This window comes from Hemitrygon akajei, chromosome 14 (assembly GCF_048418815.1).
Source record: "Hemitrygon akajei chromosome 14, sHemAka1.3, whole genome shotgun sequence".
In the NCBI taxonomy this organism is placed as follows: domain Eukaryota; kingdom Metazoa; phylum Chordata; class Chondrichthyes; order Myliobatiformes; family Dasyatidae; genus Hemitrygon; species Hemitrygon akajei.
In genome coordinates this window covers 96,714,219-96,735,877 of record NC_133137.1, presented here as the reverse complement: position 1 = coordinate 96,735,877, position 21,659 = coordinate 96,714,219, and the positions used below count along the sequence as shown (strand labels likewise).

At 43.1% G+C, this 21,659-nt stretch overlaps 1 protein-coding gene across 1 annotated transcript; it reads right to left on the bottom strand.

Moving 5' to 3' along the window:
* Positions 1 to 6,397: 6,397 nt before the first annotated feature.
* On the bottom strand, positions 6,398 to 12,813 carry LOC140738834 (snaclec A9-like). Its single transcript, XM_073066747.1, has 6 exons — positions 12,768 to 12,813; positions 12,620 to 12,690; positions 9,713 to 9,861; positions 8,558 to 8,698; positions 7,647 to 7,755; positions 6,398 to 6,609 (listed from the first exon to the last, which is right to left on the bottom strand). The coding sequence occupies exons 2-6, from the start codon at positions 12,672 to 12,674 to the stop codon at positions 6,539 to 6,541; spliced, it is 525 nt and encodes a 174-aa protein (XP_072922848.1). The 5' UTR covers positions 12,675 to 12,690; positions 12,768 to 12,813; the 3' UTR covers positions 6,398 to 6,538.
* Positions 12,814 to 21,659: the final 8,846 nt, after the last annotated feature.

The window sequence follows — 21,659 nt, the reverse complement described above, 5'->3', positions numbered from 1 at the left end:
GACATGAAGCTCGCACAGCAGCCAGAGCCATCTCACAGCCTCAGCTCTGCAGAAGGAGTGAAAATCGCAGAGGAGCAAGCAGCTTTGGCCTGACCCTCGCCTCCAGTCCTGACACCCTGCCTTTCCAGTCTACCTTGACCGGCATTTAAATTGTTCAAACTCCGGATTGTGCCTTGTGTTAGGACCCGAGCCCTGCCTCAGCAATGCACTCTAGGCCAAAATCTTGCTCCCCAGTCTGAAGCCATTCTCGACATCTCCAGATCACCTCAGTGCTTAGAGCGATCCAACCTCATACCCACTTTAGGTGGATGGACGTCGAAACATGTTTGCCTCAACCCTCTCTGAATAGCTCGCTCCAGCTCCATCCCCAACATCGACACCACCTCCATCTGCAATCCCACCTCTAACACGTTACACTCTGTCTTTACAAAGCACCAGCACGTGTCATCCCTTGAGTCAGCGTCACCTCTTCATTGTTTGCGGTGACTGTTTACCACAATTTGCCTCATAACAAGTGTTATTAATGTTATTAGTCATATTTCTTCCCTTTTGAACTACCGTAAGGCTGTCCCCAACTGCAGTAATGCCATTTTAAACCAGAAGAACAGACATCTGCAACTGGAAATGCAGGATTTGCTGAAACAAAAAAATCTAAACTTTGATTGCCTCTCTGGCAAAGTTAATGAACTTGTAGATTTCTCCCCAGTATTTTCAGGACCAGGAATCACAATTGATTCCTCACCCACAAGACTGGGGGTTGCTTCTGACAGTAAAAGGCTAACACTGAATTACATTCTTTGTCCTCACAGAGATCTGGGACCTCTCCAATCTCCAACATTACATCTCTTCCTTGGCTGTTGTTACTCTGTCTTGGCTTCCTAACCTCGGGACAATTCCAGGCTGCTGGTACCAGCTTCTACACATCTCACAGCTTGCTGCTCCCTGCTCGATTAGAGAACTCACACACACTCCATAATTCAGAAGGTTTCATACATTATCCTTCTACCCAATGAAACAGGCTTCTTCTGAGACCAGTGTTTATAAAGCTTCCTCTCACGTTCTTAGACACCTCGCTGGCAACTTCCTGCAGGAACCTAAAAGAGATTCTCCATTACCCCTCTAACATCCCGCTGCTCCCCCTCCTCCCCCATGTACAGAGAACTTGCCTCTGCCGGGGCTTTTTCTCATCAGTCTATGCAAGTCCCTGGGATACTCTGGGTACAATCTCTGACGGCCCCAGTCATTGCACCATCCATCCACTCAGTGGCAAACCTGCCCTGCAGCTGGACGCTTGTGCTGTTTGGCCCTTTAAAGGTTGGTTGGAAAAAGGGCATCTGTGAAATTCAAAGCCAGCAGCTGTGAGAGGACAGTGCTCAAATGAACAATGTGCTTCTGAGCCTGGGGTTACTCTGAGAAACCGGTTCACACTGCTTTCTATGTCATGGAGTTAAAGATCTCCATCTTTATGCAGATTTATGCAGGATGATGATCCCTGCTGAACTAAATCCATGAAAGTTATGATACCAATTTCTAATCCTGAGCTTCACTTTAAAGAACTGCCTTCCCTTGAGGGGAGTTTTGATGGTAGGGTGTTTAAATGCATGAAAGGTTTAGGGTGAATTATGAGAAATATTATCCAGTGTTTGCTGGTCCAATGAGTGGGAGGGGCACAATTGGTAAAAGAAGCAAAGTTTCACATAAGCAAAACACACCTAAACACAAACATATGGTAAGTAGTATGATTTGGCCAGATGGGCACACAAGCCCATTCAATATTCCCACTCTTTCATCTGAAATCTCTGCCTTCCAGTTTTAAACTCCTTTGTCCTGGGAAATAAAATGTGGAGAATCTACCCCTTTGTTCCTCATAAACCTCAACAAAGCCAACACTTACCCTCCTTTTCAGAAAAACAGTCCCAGACTCTCCAATCATCCCTTTATAAGTGAAGGTCTCCAGACCTAGCAACATTCCTGTGAATCTTTTGTGCACTCTCTCCTGCTTCATCACATCTTTCCTAAAGCATAGCAAGCAGAACTGCACAAAATACTCCAACAGTTTTTGAACCAATGATTTTTACAGCTGCATCATGAAGTCCCAACTCCTGTACTCAGTGCTTCAACTAAGGAAGGCAAACATGTCACATGCCCTCTTCTCACACTATCTACGCGTGTCATTGCTTTCCGGGATCTGTGTTCTTGTACCCCTAGGTCTCCCCAACCAATAACACTCTTCAGGACCCTGCCATTAACTGTGCAAGTCTTGATCAGGTTTACATTGTGAAATGCATCACTTCACATTTGGCTGGTTAAATTTCCTTTTCCAAAGATAAACAGGACAATCCATCAGCCTTTCCATGATTAGTTGTCCTCTTGAATTCAATCTTGTAATTGTGGCCTCCACGAAACCAAGCACAAGTCTGCATTTGTGGTGTTGCTGTTAGTAAAACACCCTTCTGTAGACTGAAAATGGAGACTGGTGGTTGATGATCAGCAACAAGGAAAAGCTCTCTTCCATACAAGTACTGTTAGAAAGGTTTTACACCCCAATCCAGATTCAAGAATTCTCTGTCAATCTGAGCATAATTTTTCTCCGCAGCAGTAAGAGAGTGTAATGCTAAGGTTATAGGGCATTCACTTCCATCACACATGTGATATGACGTAACTACCTGTACCATAAGGCATCACAAGCGAGCTTCACTGAATGATGTGGATCATGAAGTGTGAGTACAGTGGCTGACATCACCATTTCCTTTACCCTTGGCAAAGTCACCTCACATTGCTATGTCCATTGACATTTTTTCCCAATCTATAGCAATGAGTTCAAGTGCTGGCACACAGTAGCCAGGTTTGGCAGGAACCTGTTATAGTAATTGACAAATTGCAAAAAGGACTGCAGCTGTGATACTTTGGCCTTTGAGCATCCACCACTAATTGAATTTGTGTCTAAATATTGTGCATCAATGGTGTGACCATAGTGAGTTATGCTTGGTTTAAAGAATTATTCACACTTGTGTCATTCTCTGAGCCCATAATCTTTTAATCTTTTTAACACTGTCTTGAATTTTTGCAGATGTTTTTGTCATCTTTACTGGTAACAATGATGTCATCTGGGTAACACTGAGTGTATGGACAGTCTTGCAGCACCTGATTCACAGTTTTCTGTCAGAGTGCAGCTACAGATGCTGCTTCAAAAACAAGCCTATTATCATGGTAAAGCCCTTTGTGAGTGGTTATGGTGAGAAATACTTTGGGCTCTTCTTCCACCTCGATTTGTACATAGGCCTCAGCCAAGTCCACTTTGCTGAAGTGTTTTCCTCCAGAAAGGTTTTCAAATATATCCTCCATCTTGGAAAATGGTTATTGACTATTTATTGACTGGGTTGATGGCGAACTTAAAATCACCATAGATAACTGACAGCCCTATTTTCCTTGGCTACTGGGTGCATTGGCATTGCCCATGTTGATAGGGTCTCAGATGGTGATGAGAGGGCGTACAGGAGTGAGATATGCCGACTAGTGGAGTGGTGCCGCAGCAACAACCTGGCACTCAACATCAGTAAGACGAAAGAGCTGATTGTGGACTTCAGGAAGAGTAAGACAAAGGAACACAAACCAATCCTCATAGAGGGATCAGAAGTGGAGAGAGTGAGCAGCTTCAAGTTCCTGGGTGTCAAGATCTCTGAGGATCTAACCTGGTCCCAATAAATTGATGTAGTCATAAAGAAGGCAAGGCAGCGGCTATACTTTATTAGGAGTTTGAAGCGATTTGGCATGTCAACAAATACATTCAAAAGCTTCTATAGTTGTACCTTGGAGAGCATTCTGACAGACTGCATCACTGTCTGGTATAGAGGGGCTACTGCATAGGACTGAAAGAAGCTGCAGAAGGTTGTAAATCTATTCAGCTCCATTTTGGGCACTAGCCTACAAAGTATCCAGGACATCTTTAGGAAGCGGTGTCTCAGAAAGGCAGTGTCCATTATTAAAGACCTCCAGCACCCAGGGCATGCCCTTTTCTCAGTGTTAGGAGATACAGGAGCCTGAAGGCACACACTCAGCGATTCAGGAACAGCTTCTTCCCCTCTGCCATCCGATTCCTAAATGGATTTGAAGCTTTGGACACTACCTCACTTTTTTTTAATATACAGTATTTCTGTTTTTGCACATTTTTAATAATCTATTCAATACACATAATTGATTTACTTGTTTATTTATTATGTTTTATTTAAAAAACAGGTAAATCAATTATGTGTAAGAATGTGGTCTACAAATTACAATGGGAGATAGAAAAGGCAGATCAGAATCAGGTTTATTATCACTGGCATGTGACATGAAATTTGTTAACTTAGCAGCAGCAGTTCAATGCAAAACATAATCTCTCTCTCTTCTATATTATGTATTGCATTGAACTGCTGCTGCTAAGTTAACAAATGTCATGTCACATGCCGGTGATAATAAACCTGATTCTGATTCTGGTATGCCTTTTCTATCTCCCATTGTAATTTACTACTGTTTGGGGGTCTATATGTGGATTTGCACCTTGGAAAGTTTCCAGGGCTGGGCAAGGTTTTTATGGAAGACCGGCAAGTCTCCCCTCTCCAAGCAACCAATGTTGTCCAAGGGAAGGACATTAGAACCCATACAGCTTGGCACCGGTGAGCAATGTGTGGTTAAGTGCCTTGCTCAAGGACACACACACAGCCTCAGCCAAGGCTCGAACTGGCGACCTTCAGATCACTAGACAAATGCCTTAACCACTTGGCTACACACCAACATGAGGTCTATATACAACTTCCATCAGGGCCTTTTTATCCTTGCAGTTCCTTAGCTCTATCCACTGATTCAACACCTTCTGACCCTATGTCACTCTTTCTGATGATTTAATTTCTGTTTTTACCAACTAGCAGCACTGTCCACATTACCTTCCTGCCGATCCGTTTGATACAACGTGTATACTTGGACTTTAAGCTCCCAGCTATAATCTTTCAATCATGATGCTGTGATGCCTACAACATCATACCTGCCAATCTGCAACTGTGCGACACATTCATCTACCTTATTCTGTATACTACATGGAGGGCTTGGGACTTTAAGGGATATGACCCAGACACAGGTAACTGGGATCAGATGGTTAGCAGCTTGGTCAGCATGAATTTGTTGGGCCAAAGGGCCTGTATCCATGCTGTATTGCTCTGTCACTCTGTGACTCTCTAACTCCATTCCTTCATCCAAGTCAGTAACATTGATGATAAATTCTTGAGGTTCATCACTGACTCCTGCAGCTTCCCGTAATGACTGATTTCAATCAGAGATCAATCTATTTATCTTAGTTCATTACTTACTTTTTGTTGTCTTGGACACAGAGACTTGAGCTACAGTCTGCTGCCAATGACAGTTGACCCTTATCATCTGCATATCTGATACCAGACTCCCAAAACAATAATGATCTCTGCGACACAGTAGCCAATGAGCTCTGTCAGGTGTGAGGTGTTAATCTGCATTGTATAATTCTAGTGTGCTCCTGAGTAATGCATATATTACTGTTTAGAAGTGTAAAAGTGTCTTTGTGAATTGCATGTACTATGTGGTATAACCTCGATACATTGTTCAATCAGACACTGTCGTTTAGTTCAGAGTTATGGCCTTCAGTGAAGAGTGTTCTGTTGATAGTTCTGTCGGAGCTTTCCCTATCACAAGGAGGCCATTGAAACTACAGGGAGGGTTCGATGTAACTTTGAGTTTTGGTTCAACAGGATCCTCTAGACTAGAGCAAGAGGAATCAGTCAAGGCAACTGTTCCTGAAATAATTGGGCATGCAATCAAAAAAACATTCAGAAATTTTAGCAACTTTGCAAGAGAAAGAGGAAGACAACATTCTACTTTCCAATTAAATAGAACAATTTCAACAAATGCTGCTTATTCAGTCAGTACAGAGAACTTTGACCTTCAGGCCAGTGAGTTGAACATCTCACAGGAGATGAGGTTTTCCTGCTGTGATGTGATGTCACTTAGGGAGATTTAAACAGGAAATGAATTGACTGGGTAAAGGAAAATCCTAGTGAAAGGTCAGGAGTGGAATACTACAAATGATATCAACACTCACAATATTCTTTGCAAGTTCAGCCAATTCGAAACAGACAGACCCTTTGCAGTTGTGCAAAGGAATTTCCAGGCCCATTTTATCTTTCATCAGCCCATTCAGTGTTGTAAAATGTGTAATCAACCCAGTAAATCCCTCTGAGTCCTCTCAACAGCCTTTGTCTCACCTCTATGTGTGGTGAACAGGACCCAACACACCAAGTGTGGCCACCTTCTCCTGAGTGTAGAACTGGAGGGGAAGCAACAGTGGGACAGGAAGCTGCTGGAAACTGGACTCACACAGCAACAAACACACAGCTCAGGATGCAATTCTCTTTATTATTGGCTGGGAAACTGAGTGAGTACAGTCACCACAGACAGTGAGAGTGGCTACAAAGAAATTAAGGTACTGAATCCACAGCTGGAAATGATGAGTGGATGAATCAGGAGTCTTCCAAATTCAGTGATATTTGTAGGCGCAGACATAGTACAGACGACTATTGCAATTAATATCAAACCAAGTACTGAAACCTAGAAACAGAGAAAATGAATCCAACATTTACCAAGATGTAGATCAGCAAATTATTATCAATTTTGGAAATCTGAAGGAAATGCAGGAAATACTCAGTAGGTCAGGCAGTAGGTGTAGAGAGAACAACAGGAAGGTCATTAACAGAAACATTATCCCTATTTCACTCTTCACAGATGCTGCCTCACCTGCTGAGTGTTTCCAGCATTTTCTGTTGAATCCATGAGTTTGTTGTGTAAATAAAGGGAGTCACTTCCTGTTGTGGTCCATGTGCACTCTGAGTTTGTGTTGTTGAAATCTGACACCTCTCAACATTCACTGGGTGTTTGAGCTGTTCCAGGCCAATGTGGCTGGCTCACCCTGGGCTGGAACTCACTGTGAACCGGACACCATTTCTGTCCCATCAGAGATAAACTGAACCCTCGCTCTTTCGCGGACATTCAAATGGAAGCAGAGTCTGGAATCTTGAGAGATGGAACTTCTGTGACAGATCACTTGGGGAATAATTCTGCAGTGGATTGGTTGGTTCGGAATACCACATGGAGTTATGCAGAAGATAAACGATATGTTTCTGCTTTCATACTCCATTCAGTCAGAACTTTTGTTTCACTTCTATGATCTTCTTTAACTGCAGTGTCATACTGAGGGTTCCTCAGAACCTGATGTTACAACCCTTGTGTGATTCTCCACCCGCACAGTTACACTCAGCTGATCCTGAATAAGGATATTCAATGTGAAATATTAACTCTGTTGTTCTCTCCATAGATGCTGCCTGACCTGATGAATGCTTTGTGAAAATGCTGCTTTTATCTCAGATTTCCAGCATTGTCTGCTTTTTTTCATTTTCATACACTGTCTGTTCCCCTGATCCTGGCGTTACATCCCATTTACCCTCCTCTAACTGCTGGGCAATGAGTTTAGTTCTGCAAAGCACTGTACTCATGGGGTTTATTCAGTCCCTCTGAGTAAAGCCCGGCATATTTTGACAATGTCCTGTTGAATGCCATGTCAAAAATCAAAGGAACTAAAATATACTTACCGCTGTTAGTGTACGTACAGAGTTGTTTACGTTTAGGATCCAGAGGTCTTCCTTCAGCCCAGTTCATGTATCTGACTGAAGTTTCATCACTCCACAAGAAATTCCCATTCTGTGGGGTATAAATCGGTGATTATTTCTGTAGGAACACTGAGTAACCTGGCATTTATTGGTACAGGGCGGAGATGGACATGATCGTGAGTGAGACCAGAATACAAGCAGCCGGTTCAAACCAGGCAGTGAATGAGATTTTAAATGATTGACTGAGAGGGTGGAGGAAATCTCGTGGAAGTAACAGAATCCTCAGAATGAAAGAAATCAGATCTGAGAGTGAAGGTCACGGAAGTGGAATAATGCCAACTCAGAAAATGAGGGGAAAGATAGTCATTGACCATTACCACAAACTAGATGGTGCCTGGCCTGTTGAATCCCTCCAGCATTTTGTGTGTGAACATAAACACAAAATTTGATCTCTCAAAGAAAGGTGGTTAAATAATTGAGAAAGGACTCAGTGACACTGGTCAGAGCAGCATTTATTGTCCTTCCCTGATCACTCTCTGACCATTTCAGAGGGCAGGTAAGAGTCAACACATTGATGGATCTCTGGAGTCACAGTGAAGCCAGTCTGGGGAAGGATGACAGATTCCTCACCCTGTAGAACCTGATGAGTTTTTACAACAGTCTAGTGGTTTCATTGTCACCATTACTGATGGTAACTATTTTCCTCCAATTTACTGCATTTCGTTTACTTAAATCCAAAATTCCATGGCTGCTGGGATGGGATTCAAACTCGTGTCCCTGGATCACTCGGATACACCCAGAAACAACCATTTCACTGTCTCCCCGCTGTTACTCTTCAGGACATCAGGTAAAATTCTAACTGTGGTGGCAATGTAATGTCATTGCTAATTTACCTTGCAAAAGTCCTTGAAGCCAATCCAAACTGCTCGTGAACCTCTGGTCACCCGTTTCACCACCTTGGAAATGAACTCGTTGTGCTCACATGAAGTCACCGAAGCCAGCTGTCCATAATGTTTCTCTCTGTTGCAGGACATCTTTAAAAAATATATATAATTGATGGGTTGATGAGAATTTTACATCTTTCCACAGGGCCCTCAGTAAATTGTCTAACCTGATGTTGGAAATTCTGCAACTTTGGTCCTGAGATACAGCGTTCACCTTCTTCAGGCTCTTTGGTGTCAAAACCAGCTCTGTGTTAACTCCTGGATGTGGAGTTTCCCCCTTTATCACTTTCTACTTTATATCAATGATCTTGATGTGAATGTGCAAGGGATGATTACTTAGTTTACAGCTAGTGCTAAAATAGGGAATGTTAAGAACCTGCAAGGCACAATTTGCTGAAAGTTGCATCGCAAGTAGAAGGGATGGTGAAGAAAGAGTTTGGCACGGCAGACTTCATCACACAGGCCACTGAGTACAGGCATTGGGAAGTTGAGCTGCAGTCAAACAAAGCATTGGTGAGGCTGCTCTTGAAGTATTGTGTACAGTTTTGGTTGCCGTGTTATAGGAAAGAAGTTATTAAACTAGAAAGTGAAATCACATGGTCTTTCTCTCATGGAGGAGGTGCTAAAAAAAAAGGGGGCATCATTTTAAGATCAGAAGAAATAGAATTAAAGGGGTTAAAGGCAGCTTCTTCACACAAAGAGTGTTGTTCACTTGGGTTGGAATGAGCTCCAGAAATAGTGCTTGAGGGAGGAACAGTAGCAGCATTCAAAAGCCATCTAGATAAGTACATGGCTTAGAGGGCTGTTGGTCAAAGGCAGACAGATGTGACTGGCTCGTCGGGCAGTAATGTCAGTATAGATGAGTTGGGCTGAAGTGTCCATTTCCATGCGATATGACCTGGGACTCTAAAATCTACAATATTTCAACTATGGATCTGACTGATAGAAACTGGAGCCTACAGATTCAGTGAAACACACCCTGGATCACAGGGAGTCAACATAGACACTTCAGCTGGAGATTGTGCTCTGAGTTTATAGAAATGAACCAGCTGAGACCAATAGTCACCAGATCTCCAAGATCAGTCACTGGTTTCTGGGACTTACCTCAGCATCTTTCCATGTTTTCGTGGAATTGAAACAGCGGTAACAGGATCTTGTACGCTGATATACAAACCAGCCGACCTCACAAGGTCCTCTGGTTAATTCTCCAAAGGACCGCAGAGTCTCTTCCAATTCCGAGGAATTGCCCATCCCTTTCATTTAAAATGGAATTAAGAGTTAAATCAAGTGAAATAATTGAAGCACCATTCCCAGATAGACACCACACCAGAAACTTAAGGGAGCTATAGAAGTTGTCCAATGGTCTTTGCCCACTGCATAGTGTCAGAGAGCTGAGGGATTTCTGTTGACACCCTTGTCCTTGTTTACAATGAGGGCGGGTGCTAAACCTGGCAACTACACGTCACAGTGAGACATTGGTGATGGAGAAATAGATCTGATGGATGGAAAGAATTAGTATTTAGAGTTTGGAAGTTATTCGAGGAATTGTATCTGACGAACAATTAACATTATGGGGTCTTTAATCAAGGTGTCAGGAGTGAATATTAGTTTTAGAAAATAAAGATGTTAACAAAATGCTTGAGAGAGGACATCATGGCTGCTTCAATAGATGAGTAAATGTTGTTAGATACTTGAGAAACAACTTTATAGAACAGTGATTTTATTTAACTAAGAAGGTGATGGGTGTGGGGAACTGTCTTCCTGATTGGATATAGAGGCAGAAACCCTCATCACATTAAACAGAACTTCAACATTGAGATGTATCATTGAGGAATTGTGACCAACTGTGCAATGGACATGGTGTGAGATGGGGTATGCTGACTTTCCACTGACACCAAGGGGGCTACCTCTCAGCCATAAATTTCCTCTGACCCTGTGAGAGTGGATTGATGGTGCACTGTCTCCATGGTGAGTGTGTCCTTCCTCAGGTACAGAGACAAAAATGCACACTCCAAATGGGTCTCACTCAGACCAATTAAAGTATCAGCCAACCTACTCCAACTTTCCTGCAATTATAGCCGCTCACCTCTTGGCTTCCTTATTGTTCACTCTCTCTGTATGAAACTCTCCACAGTTCAGGAACCCCCACACTGAGATCCCTCTTCTCAACAGCATTTCCTGTTTTCGTAAAGTGTAAACTACCCTTTTCACTGAGCAAAGTTCATAATCTCACTGTTTCCCATGATATTCTCCATCTGCTACATTCTTGCCTATTTGTAGAAGAATTTATTTTATTTGTAGAGACAGTGCAGAATAAACCCTTCTGACCCTTCAAACCGTACTGCTTAGCAAAGCTCAGCAACCCCTGATATAACATTAACGCAATCACGGGACAATTTACAATGGTCTATTAACCTACTAGCCAATGCATCTTTGGACTGTGAGAAGAAACCGGAGCACCCAGAGAAACCCACACGTTCCATGGGGAGGATGTACTAACTCCTGACAAAGGACAACAGGATTGAACTCCAATCTCTGACACCCTGAGTCATAACACTCAGGATTGTCGTGCTAACTGCTCTGCTATCCTTATTGAAATAAAGAGAAATTTTGAGAGCAACTTTTACAAGTAAAACATAGTTCATAAAGGTAAGTTAAGGAAACCAAAATTTTGAGAACAATCACGTGGGACAGACAAACTATTTTATTATTCCTCAACATCACGGGTATCAAGTTCACAACATCCAGAGCATTGGACCAGTGCCTGTAGAACCTTCTACTCTGCATCTCCTATCTTCCTCACATAGAGTCACATAGTCTCTGACTCACCTTCCATCTCAATACCTCAGAGATGAATATAGGACAATACAGCACATGAACAGGCTCGGTGGCCACAATGTTATGCCAAATGAGCTACAAAGTAAATCAAAACCACCCAGAGACTAATCCCTCCTACCTGCACAATGTCCTTGTCCCTCAATCTTCCTCACATTCATGTGCCTATCTAAATATCTCTTCAAAGCCTCTGATTAATTTGTCTCTGCCACCATACCAGGCTGCGTATTCCAAGCACCCACCACTCTCCGAGTAAAAAAACTTACTCCTCACATCCCCGCCAAACTTATCCCCTCTCACCTTCAATGAATGTCATGAGAGGCTGGACAAACTTGACTTGTTTTCTTAGGAGTGGTGGAGGCTGAGGGGAGATGTTGGGTAACAGGTACTCCCTGTCCACTCAGTCTACACATTTCATAATCTTATCAGATCTCCTATCAGCTTCAACCACTCCAAAGAGAACAACCCAATTTGTTCAACCTCTCATGATAGCACATGCCCTCTAAAACAGGAGGCATCCTGATAAACCTCTTCTGCACCCTCTGTGAAGCCTCAACATCCTTCCTACTGTGAGGTGACCATAACTGTATGCTATACTCCAGATGTGGCCAACACAGAGTTTTATAAAGTTTCAACATAACCTCTTGATTGGTGAATTGCCTCCTTGTAATTTCCCTATCAAGTGCAACACCTTAATGTGTATCTGGGTTAAAATCCATCTGCCATTTCTCTGCCCATATCTACGAAGGATCTATATTACATTGTATTCTTTTCTAGCCTTCTGCACTATCCCTATCTCTACTAATCTTGGTATTGTTCACAAACGTATTAACCGAACCATCTACATTTTCATCCAGGCCATTTATAGACATCACAAACAGCAGAGGTCCCAGCACAGATCCCTTCAGAACTCCACAAGTTACAGGCCTGTAGCTTGAATAACTTCCTTCAACCATGACCCTCTGTCTTTTATGTGCAAGCCAGTTCTGAATCGTAACAGCCAATTCGCCATGTCCCTATGCATTTTAAGTATCCCAGACAGGAGAAATTTCCTATCACTTCCCATCCAGCCCCAATGTCCACAAATTCCCATGTCCCACTGTCCCAACACAGTGCCTGTACATTCACTCTTCATAGATATATATTTATAAAGCTCCTGGAATCAATGGACCTTACCTGCCACATCACTGACAAACAGTGTGGTCACCACCAAAACCCACATCAGCATCATGTTTCTTCCCTCAAACCTGAAACACAAGAAAATAATTCACCATTAGTGTCAGGTTTCCCAGTGAAAGTGGGGATATCTTGCTGCCATTCCCACCTCTCTCTCTCTCTCTTCAAGATGCCTGTGTTGCTTAGATTTCCACTCCTGATGCACCCCTATATATATGTGTAGATCTCAGATCTTGGAGGCTTTGAGAACCATTGAAATCATTGGCTGGACCCACCTACAGGAAATTGTTTTGCCAACCAATCACTGATTGACAGAGTTGATCAAGGTGATGAGGAAACCAGAGAACTGACTTGAGAACTCCCAAGTGTGACTGTAGAATGTTATTCTGTAACAGAACACTAAGAAATGGAAGCTGCAGAAAGCATTTATCATCCCATGAAGTGTTTGTGATATTAGACTACAATGAATAGTATCTAAATATTATCTACATGAACAATTAGGATGTAATATTCAGTTGAATCCTACAAAAATAACAGAGTATTTACACAGATCACCTCACTCACTCATATATTTGCTCTGGTCTGTTTCCCTTTTGTGCTCTTCATGCAATCCTGGGTAGGTCTGTAGTCTAGTATAGTTGTGTGTGTTTTTTTCTCTCTTTTTTTTACGCAGTTCAGTCTAGTCTTTGTAATGTGTCATGTAACACCATGCTCCTGAAAAATGTTGTCTCATTTTTACTGTGTACTGTACTAGCTGTTATGGTCGAAATGACAATAAAAGTGACTTGACTTGACTTATGGGGAATCTTCCTCTGTCACTGTCCCTGGAAAGATTGTAATCCATTTGTGAGGAATGGGTTCAATTCAGAATCATATACTCTGACCAATGAGGAGCTGGAATGAAGTCTGCTCAGAAGGAGCAGGAAAGGATGTGGAGGTAGTGCACTGCTTGATACTTGACACTTTTATAGAGACAGTTCATGGAGATCCCAGAACTAACATGATCTGGAAAGGGATCCATGGATCTCCAGTGGACTGGGACTGATGGGCCAAATGGATCTTTCTTTCCCTGGATTTCCTCCTCTCACTTCTGCTCAACTTGCCAATTATCTAAGATCTCTACCCTCTAGTTAGTGCCCCTGTTGCCTGGCAGAGAGATGTTGGAATTTATTGATAAACCAGCTGATGATGGTTGTGTCCGAGACACTGACCTAAGCAATTTCTGCAGTGATGTCCTGAACCAGGATATTCTACCATAACCACCTGACTTTGAGTGAGAAATTAATCCAATCATTGAATCTCCTTGATGACTCTTGTCTCAAACTCACCAGGTCTCCTCGATGGTGCACTGTCAAATGCTGCTTTGTTTTGAAGGAGTGTCTGTGCGACCTCACCTCTGCAGACCAGCTGTTTGATCTGTGTTTGTACCAAGGCTGGTATATGGTTGAGCTGAGTGATCTTCATGAAACTGACAATAAGTGTGAGTGAGCAGATTATAAGAAGGGAAGTGACACTGGACTGCTCCGTGGACAGCTCCTTCTATCAATTTACTGATAAACAAGAGGGATTATCTGGTATTTAGCTGGACTGGACATGTCCTGCTTCATTGGGGATCTGATTTATTGGCCAATCCATATTGCAGACTTTGGGGAGGAAGGGAAAATTGGAGATGGGTTCATTTATACACAGAGTCAAGGATAGGTTTTTGATTGTAGGCATGCTGATGAAGGTTTGAAGGAGAAGGGAACCTGTCCCATGTTTGACCTGTGGGCATCACCAGTTATTTGTCAGCACTAAAGACTGATGCATTCATCACAAGGATAAGAAAATATTAGCAATTTCTTGGAGACCCTGCTTAAACTAACACAAAGATAACCCCTATTTAGAAGAAAAAATGTGCAAATGTTGTATATCTGAAATTAAAACACTAATAATATTGCAAGTTACACAGCATTTGCACAGGGAGACATAGGAAAGTACCCGATAAATCTGTGCTGGAACTGTGTAGGACAAGTTTCACACTGGAGAGAAAGTGGGGTGGAGGGCAGAGAAAGTGAGTGAGGTATGGGAGTGACGGGGAGGCCTGAAAGAGGGTGAACAGAGTTGGTGAATGATCAAAGGTATATGCAGGGGAGGAGAAAATAATAAAACAGAATTGTTTTTCCCATCAACAAGAGGTGTCCCACTGAAATCACCAAGTTTGTCAGAACTAAAATATGAATGGTTTAGAGCAGTAGTGTGCTGAAAGAGTTAAAGGAAAGTTGGTGAATTGTTGATCGGAGAGTAGTTGAACAAATTTAATAAAACTGAGGCGGATGTCAGATTGTTGAGAGATTTGCAGAGCATATTATTGTGAAACTTACTTTCTTCCTTGATCAGGTCCATTGTTTCATTTCCTCTGTAACAGATGAGATGTGTTGTTGAAGATCTTTTTGGAAAAACCAGAATTTCCTGTACAACCTTGTTGCTGGGAAGTGCTGTTGATGCCAAGCTTTAAGATATTATTGTACTATTTTTGGTAACATCTGAGTGTACTTAATGAACTTGAAATGGGGCCTCAGAGCAACACTGTAAAGTATCAGTGAGAGTTTCTTGTTTTTGTTCTCCAAAATCCTTATTATAATAGACCACATTCTCTCCATATCCATCTTATCTAGTCTTTCAGTATTCAGTAGGTTTCAATAAGATCCCCCACCCACGAATTCCTCTAAATTCCGGTGAGAACAAGCTCAAAGCTGCCAAATGCTCCTCATATGTTAACCCCTTCAGTCCCAGAATCATCCTCGCAAACCTCCTCTGGACTCTCTCCAATGACAACAAATCCTTTCTGAGACATGAGGAAGCAAGACAATTGCAGAAGGACTCAGACAAATTGGAAGAATGGACAAAAAAGAGGCAGATGGAGTACAGTGTTGGGAAATGTATGATAATGCACTTTGGTAAGATAAACAACAGTGAAGACTATTATCTAAATGGAGAGAAGGTTCAAACTTTAGAGGTGCAGAGGCGGAGATGGCCAAAAGTGTCCTGCACCAGGTCTTCCAGATCTACAATTTTCCGATGGACATTGTGTCAGATCGCAATCCACAATTCATGTCACGTTTTTGGAGAGTGATTTGTAAGCTGATTGGGGTAACAATGAGACTTTCCTCCAGGTTTCACCCACAGTCCAATGCCCAGATGGAGCAGATGAACCAAGATTTGGAACAAACTCTAAGATCCGCGGCCTCTGAAAGACCAGATGAGGTCGCCCACAACATTTTACAGCATTTGGCACACAGGATATCCCCTTTCAAATATCAGTTTAGGCATTCTCTCCTACTCTTCCCTGAGCAGGAGTCCAAGGTTGGAGTTCCTGCAAGGAGAAATGGATTAGGGCAAGGGACATTTTGTTAGCTTCCACCGGAAAGCTGAAACAAAGGCTAACTGCAAGAGAAAACAAGGGCTAGTTTACCAGCCTGAGCTACAGGTCTGGCTGTTGACTTAGGATTTGCCTCTGCAGGTAGAATCTAGAGAATTGGTGCCCAAGTTCATTGGACCCTTCAAGGTTCTCAGGAAAGTAAACTTGGTGGCTTACACCTTGCAAGTCCCCAAGACCATCAAGACCAATCCCACTTGCTTCATTTCCAAATTTAAACCTGTCAACACTAGCCCTTTAGCAGCAACACCATCAGTCCCACCACCACCCAGGTTTGTCGATGGGGAGCAGGTCTTCGCTGTGAGAAGAATTTTGGATTCTCCAACTGTTCTGGGTGTTCAGCAATTCCTTGTGGACTGGGAGGGAGGGAGGGAGTCAGACCCGAGGGATGGTGCTGGGTTCCCAAAGGATATCTTGGATATCTTGGATCCGGCTCTCATCCAAGAGTGCCATTAGTGTCTCTCCGAGCAGCCAGGGCCGTCAGGAGTCGGCTGTAGAGGAGGGGTTCCCATTGCAACACGAACCCAACCACGCCAGCTTCTGGGGTTTAGACGCTCTAACTCTGCGGAATATGGATATCTGGCGCAGCCCATTTAAGGACTCAGGCCACCACACCAATTGTTTTGGCACCTGGACTGAATATTTAAAGAGCACCTGAACTAAGTACGGTGCTCAATTGTCAGCTCAGCTTTGGATTCTCGTTCACCATCCAGTTTAGAACCCTGTCTTCTTTTCAGTCCTGTATTGTGCCTCGATTCCAGTTTCGGATACTCTAGCAGCTGGGTCCTAACCATTCCCACCCAGGTCTCTTATCACACGTGGAGATTGGGATGGTTTAGCTCATGTAGATGAGGAGTATGGGATTTGTGATAAAGATTTATCACCTCCATCCTATAACTGAATTGAACTGAGTTGACTTCATTATTTACATCCTTTGCATACATGAGGGTAAAAATCTTTACGCTACATCTCCATCTACATGTGCAATGTATAATTTATAGTAATTTTATAATAAATAGTATGTACAACAGGACAGTCAATATAACATAGAAATACAATTATATCAATGTGAATTAATCAGTCTGATGGCCTGGTGGAAGAAGCTGTCCCGGAGCCTGCTGGTCCTTGCTTTTAGGCTGTGGTACCATTTCCCGGACTGTAGCAGCTGGAACAGTTTGTGGTTGGGGTGACTCAGGTCCCCAATGATCTTTCGGGCCCTTTTTATGCACCTGTCTAAATAGTGGGAAGTTCACATCTATAGATATGCTGGTCTGTCCGCACCACTCTCTACAGTGACCTGTGATTGAGGGAAGTACAGTTCCCATTCCAGGCAGTGATGCAGCCAGTCAGGATGCTCTCTACTGTGCCCCTGTAGAAAGTCCTGTGGATTTGGGGTCTCATACAAAACTTCTTCAATGGCCTAAGGTGAAAGAGGTGCTGTTGTGCTTCCTTCACCACACAGCTGGTATGTACAGACCATATGAGATCCTCGGTGATGTTTATGCTGAGGAACTTTAAGCTGTTTACCCTCTCAACCCCAGATCTATCGATGTCAATAGGGGTGAGCCTGACTCCATTCCTCCTGTAGACCACAACCAGCTCCTTTATTTTTGTGACATTGAGGGAGAGGTTGTTTTCTTGACACCACTGTGTCAGGGTGATGACTTCTTCCCTGTAGGCTCCCTTGTTATTATTTGAGATAAGGCCAATCCATGTAGTATTGTCAGCAAAAAGGAAGACAGATGTGGTGAGAAGGTGAACATTTCTAACCCCAGAGTTGATCAGGCAAACACTGTTAAAAACCTAACGTGGTTTCGCCTACACAGTGTGGGATAAGATGAGGACCCAGCTAGAAGGATGTACTGTCAGTGGTGGTTGGGGAAGGGGAGAGATATTGATATATTCTGCCAGTGTATTAAGATGTGCACAATGTGACTCAGGAAAAGCTGTAAAAATGGGTGCAACTTCAGTTGGACTTTACAGGACTAGAGGGTAAATGGTATTGGTTAGTAATCACGGTTCACTTCCCCAGGGGAAAGGAAACATTCTTGTGTTGGGATTGATCAGCCAAGATGATAGCCCATGTGCTGGATGAGCTGGTAATAGCTGGGTGGGGAGTACCAGTCAGCCTAGATTTGGATCAGAGGATACACTTTACTGGAATGACAACATCACCTCTTTGAGCTCTCTCCTCATCACAAGTAAATGAGGATCAAGGGAATAAAGAAGAGTAACCAGCTGTGAGGTTACCAATGGTGTGTGGTTTTACATGGGGAATGTGACAGTATGCGGTACTGTGAACACGGCATGGTGCTTGGAGGAGATCTCGTGCGGAGGGATCTACTCGAGAGGAGGATTCCGTAATAATGTTTGCCTTGCAGAGACATGGGAACGACCAACCATTCATACTAAAGTGTGGCAATGAATCCTGTATGGTAAAGCGACCAGGCTGTTCCATTCAGGAATTGATCATTGTGGGGTCCCTGTTACCACAAGAGCACCACAATGCAGTAAGGACCAGAGGAACACTTGTGGGAGGAGGGGAGTGGGGACAGTGTCATCATTAGAAGGTTTCACTAGTACCAAAAAGGTTACACTAGTACCAGGTTACAGATATGTGAAGAGAGTTTTTAACCTGTTTTGTGACTCCCTTGTTTTGTAAGGAAAGTACTAATCACCTTTTTACTGTTTGAACATGTTGCTCATGGTGAGTTTAGAACAGAAAGCGGGGGATGAAAAATAGGCTTGATAGAGGTGTTAGGAGCAGGATATTCAACAGGTATGTCCACAGTCAATACTTTAGATATAACAGAGATAGATAAACAAATCAGTTCCCTTTGGCAGAAGGTGAAGAGGATCATAAGACAGAATCATGGTGATTTGGGACAAGCTTGTTGAATAGGGAACCAAAATAGGGAACCAGTTCCTGGGATTCTTTTAAATGTTTTACATCACAGGGCTGTGGTCCCACAAAATGTACAGATTGTCAGTATTATTCTGCAAAGGCACTTCAGTAAATAATGCAGCCAGTCACTGGTAAAAATGCAACTCTTCGTTGAAACCCTCAGGAAGGGGACTTGTTGGTCATCACTGCACTGACCTCTCTGTGACACCTGTCTTTCGTCAAAGTGCCTCCCCTTCATTGCGTGCCCTCTGAGGTTTTCCAAAATCCCCAGTGATACAATAACTGCTGTACCCAAAGCATCTCCAAGCTGGCAAGTTTTGCCAGAGAATTCCACTGTTAGCAATAATCTCACTTTACAAAGTCCAGGCAAAACATGTCAGGTATTACAGAGAAAAACAACAGAAAGACCTTTAGAGGAATGCGGGAAAACTCAAACATGTTCCTTGTGACACATGGATGTTGTAGCGGAGAGATATTACATGTCTTTATCCATTACAGCAGATCTGTTGAATCAATTACATGAGCGAGTCTGCAGATGCTACAATTCCATAGCAGCACACACAAAATGTTGGTGGAACTCAGCAGGCCACGCAGCATCTATGGAAAAGAGTGAACAGTTGACATTTCAGGCCGAGGACCTTCTTCAGGAAGATTGGAGAATCTGTTTCTCTTTTATCCGCAACTTGTGATTTAGTTAGTTTTCAACACAAAGGGAACAATAAATAATTGACTACATAAACATGTACATCAGGACTAAAGAAGGAGGGGGCAGGGGCCCTATAAAGAAGGTGGGGGGAGGGTGGAATGTGCCAGGTGAAAAACCAATCAGAGGAAAGATCAAGGGGTGGGGGAGGGGAAGCAGGGAGGGGTTAGGCAGGAGAGGTGAAGAAGGAATCTAAGGGGAAAGCACTATGGGTAGCAGAAGAAGGCAGAATCATGAGAGAGGTGATAGGCAGCTAGAAGAAAAGGCAGAGTGAAAGTGGGATGGGGGAAGGGAGAGGGAGGGGATTACCAGTAGATGGAGAATTCGATGTTCATATCAAGGGGCTGGAGACTACCCAGACGGTATATGAGGTGTTGCTCCTCCAACCGGAGTTTGGTCTCGTCATGGCAGTAGAGGAGGCCATGTATGGACATATCCGAATGGGAATGTGAAGCAGAGTTGAAGTGAGTGGCAACCGGGAGATCCTGTCTGTTGTGGCGGATGGAGTGGAGGTGCTCGACGAAGCGGTCCCCCAATCTGCGTCGGGTCTCACCAATGTAGAGGAGGCCGCACCGGGAGCACCGGATGCAATAGATTACTCCAACAGACTTATTAAATAATTGACTACAATTTCAATGGCTATTATCACACAGTTTAAGATTTTGAACATAGGTAACTTTGGTGGAATTCAAGGGGGGGCACATTCAATTAGCAGAATTGCTTTGAATATTCAAATACAGGTAACTGGTCTGAAAGCTTGTGAACACAAACACCAGACACCCAAATTATACCTGTACTTCTTTAGTTACAGAGCTGTGGAATAGCTCCCTGAATGTACAACTAGGCAGAATATCCTGTAGTGCGTATTGTGGGTGGGACATGCCTTTAACAATGTGGTAATAGAGGAGATGGCCATGTCATGCCTTCCCTGATCTCATGCTGAAGGTTCCAATGGCCAATTAACATAAACATTGTCTTCCCATCCATAGTTTCCATGGCACAGAATCTAAGGCTACGTCCACACTAGACCGGATTAATCCGTAACCAAATCTTTTTTCTTCGTTTTGACCCTCTGTCCACACTAAAACAGCGTTTTGCTCCTCCGAAAACAGAGCTTTTCTAAAACGCCCTCCAGAGTGTACAAAGTTGAAAACGCCGGATTGGCTGGAGCAGTGTGGATGGGGTAACCAGAGAAATCTAAAAACACTGTCATGACGTGCTGGAACAGATGGTGACGGCAGCGCGTCATTTCGTTGTTTTCTTGAACGCAACCTAACAATTTCAGAACAGATGGCAACGAGACTGAAGCCAGGAGAGTTAGAAATGTACTCACCAAATACTTTGACCCATGACTTGCTGAATAAATAAGTATACTCACTTTGCCCTGTTTTCTGTCCTTGCTCGTATGAAGGTAGTTTACCTATTTATGCAAGTACTTCTCTGACAATAGATGTGTAAAAGCCTTATGTAACATTGTATGGAAATACAAGATAATACTGATACAAACATGTTTCTTACATTTAACAAGAGGTTTTATTAATGCAACAGAGTTAGTCAGTTTTTCAATGTTCATCGTCAGCTGGGTGACACTGTCCGTGAACACCCTGTCAGTTGCTTCCATACGCTCCAGTATTTGTTTTTTTTCAGTTTTAAGTACTCCTGCGCAAGAGCCAACAGCTCTCCGTCATTTGGCAATTAAGTTTTTCTAGTCTGTAACTGGACAAACACGCACCAAGTCTTTCACGGCGAGATTCGACACCAAACATGTCGCTTGTTTTCGGGAAATGTGTCCTACACAGTAGGAGGAGATTGGCCAAAATATCCATTTTAATGTAGGCAGAAGTATTTTCAAAAATGTTTAGTGTGGATGCCTATAGTTTTTACGTGAAACCGGCGTTTTCAAAATTATCCAGTCTAGTGTGCACGTAGCCTGAATGTCCCACACACAATGATTGGTTTCAATGGCCTTGATATCTCAGTTGAAGTTAAATTGTGGAAGTTTTTCCTGAAGACT

Bases quoted from the DNA above. Each gene is read 5' to 3' on its own strand.
- LOC140738834 (XM_073066747.1), bottom strand. From the start codon at position 12,674: ATGATGCTGATGTGGGTTTTGGTGGTGACCACACTGTTTGTCAGTGAT. The intron at 9,862-12,619 runs GTAAGGTCCATT...TTTAAATGAAAG, and splicing joins GTTTGTCAGTGATGTGGCAG to GGATGGGCAATTCCTCGGAA. The intron at 6,610-7,646 runs GTAAGTATATTT...CTCTGTTTCTAG, and splicing joins CTGTACGTACACTAACAGCG to GTTTCAGTACTTGGTTTGAT.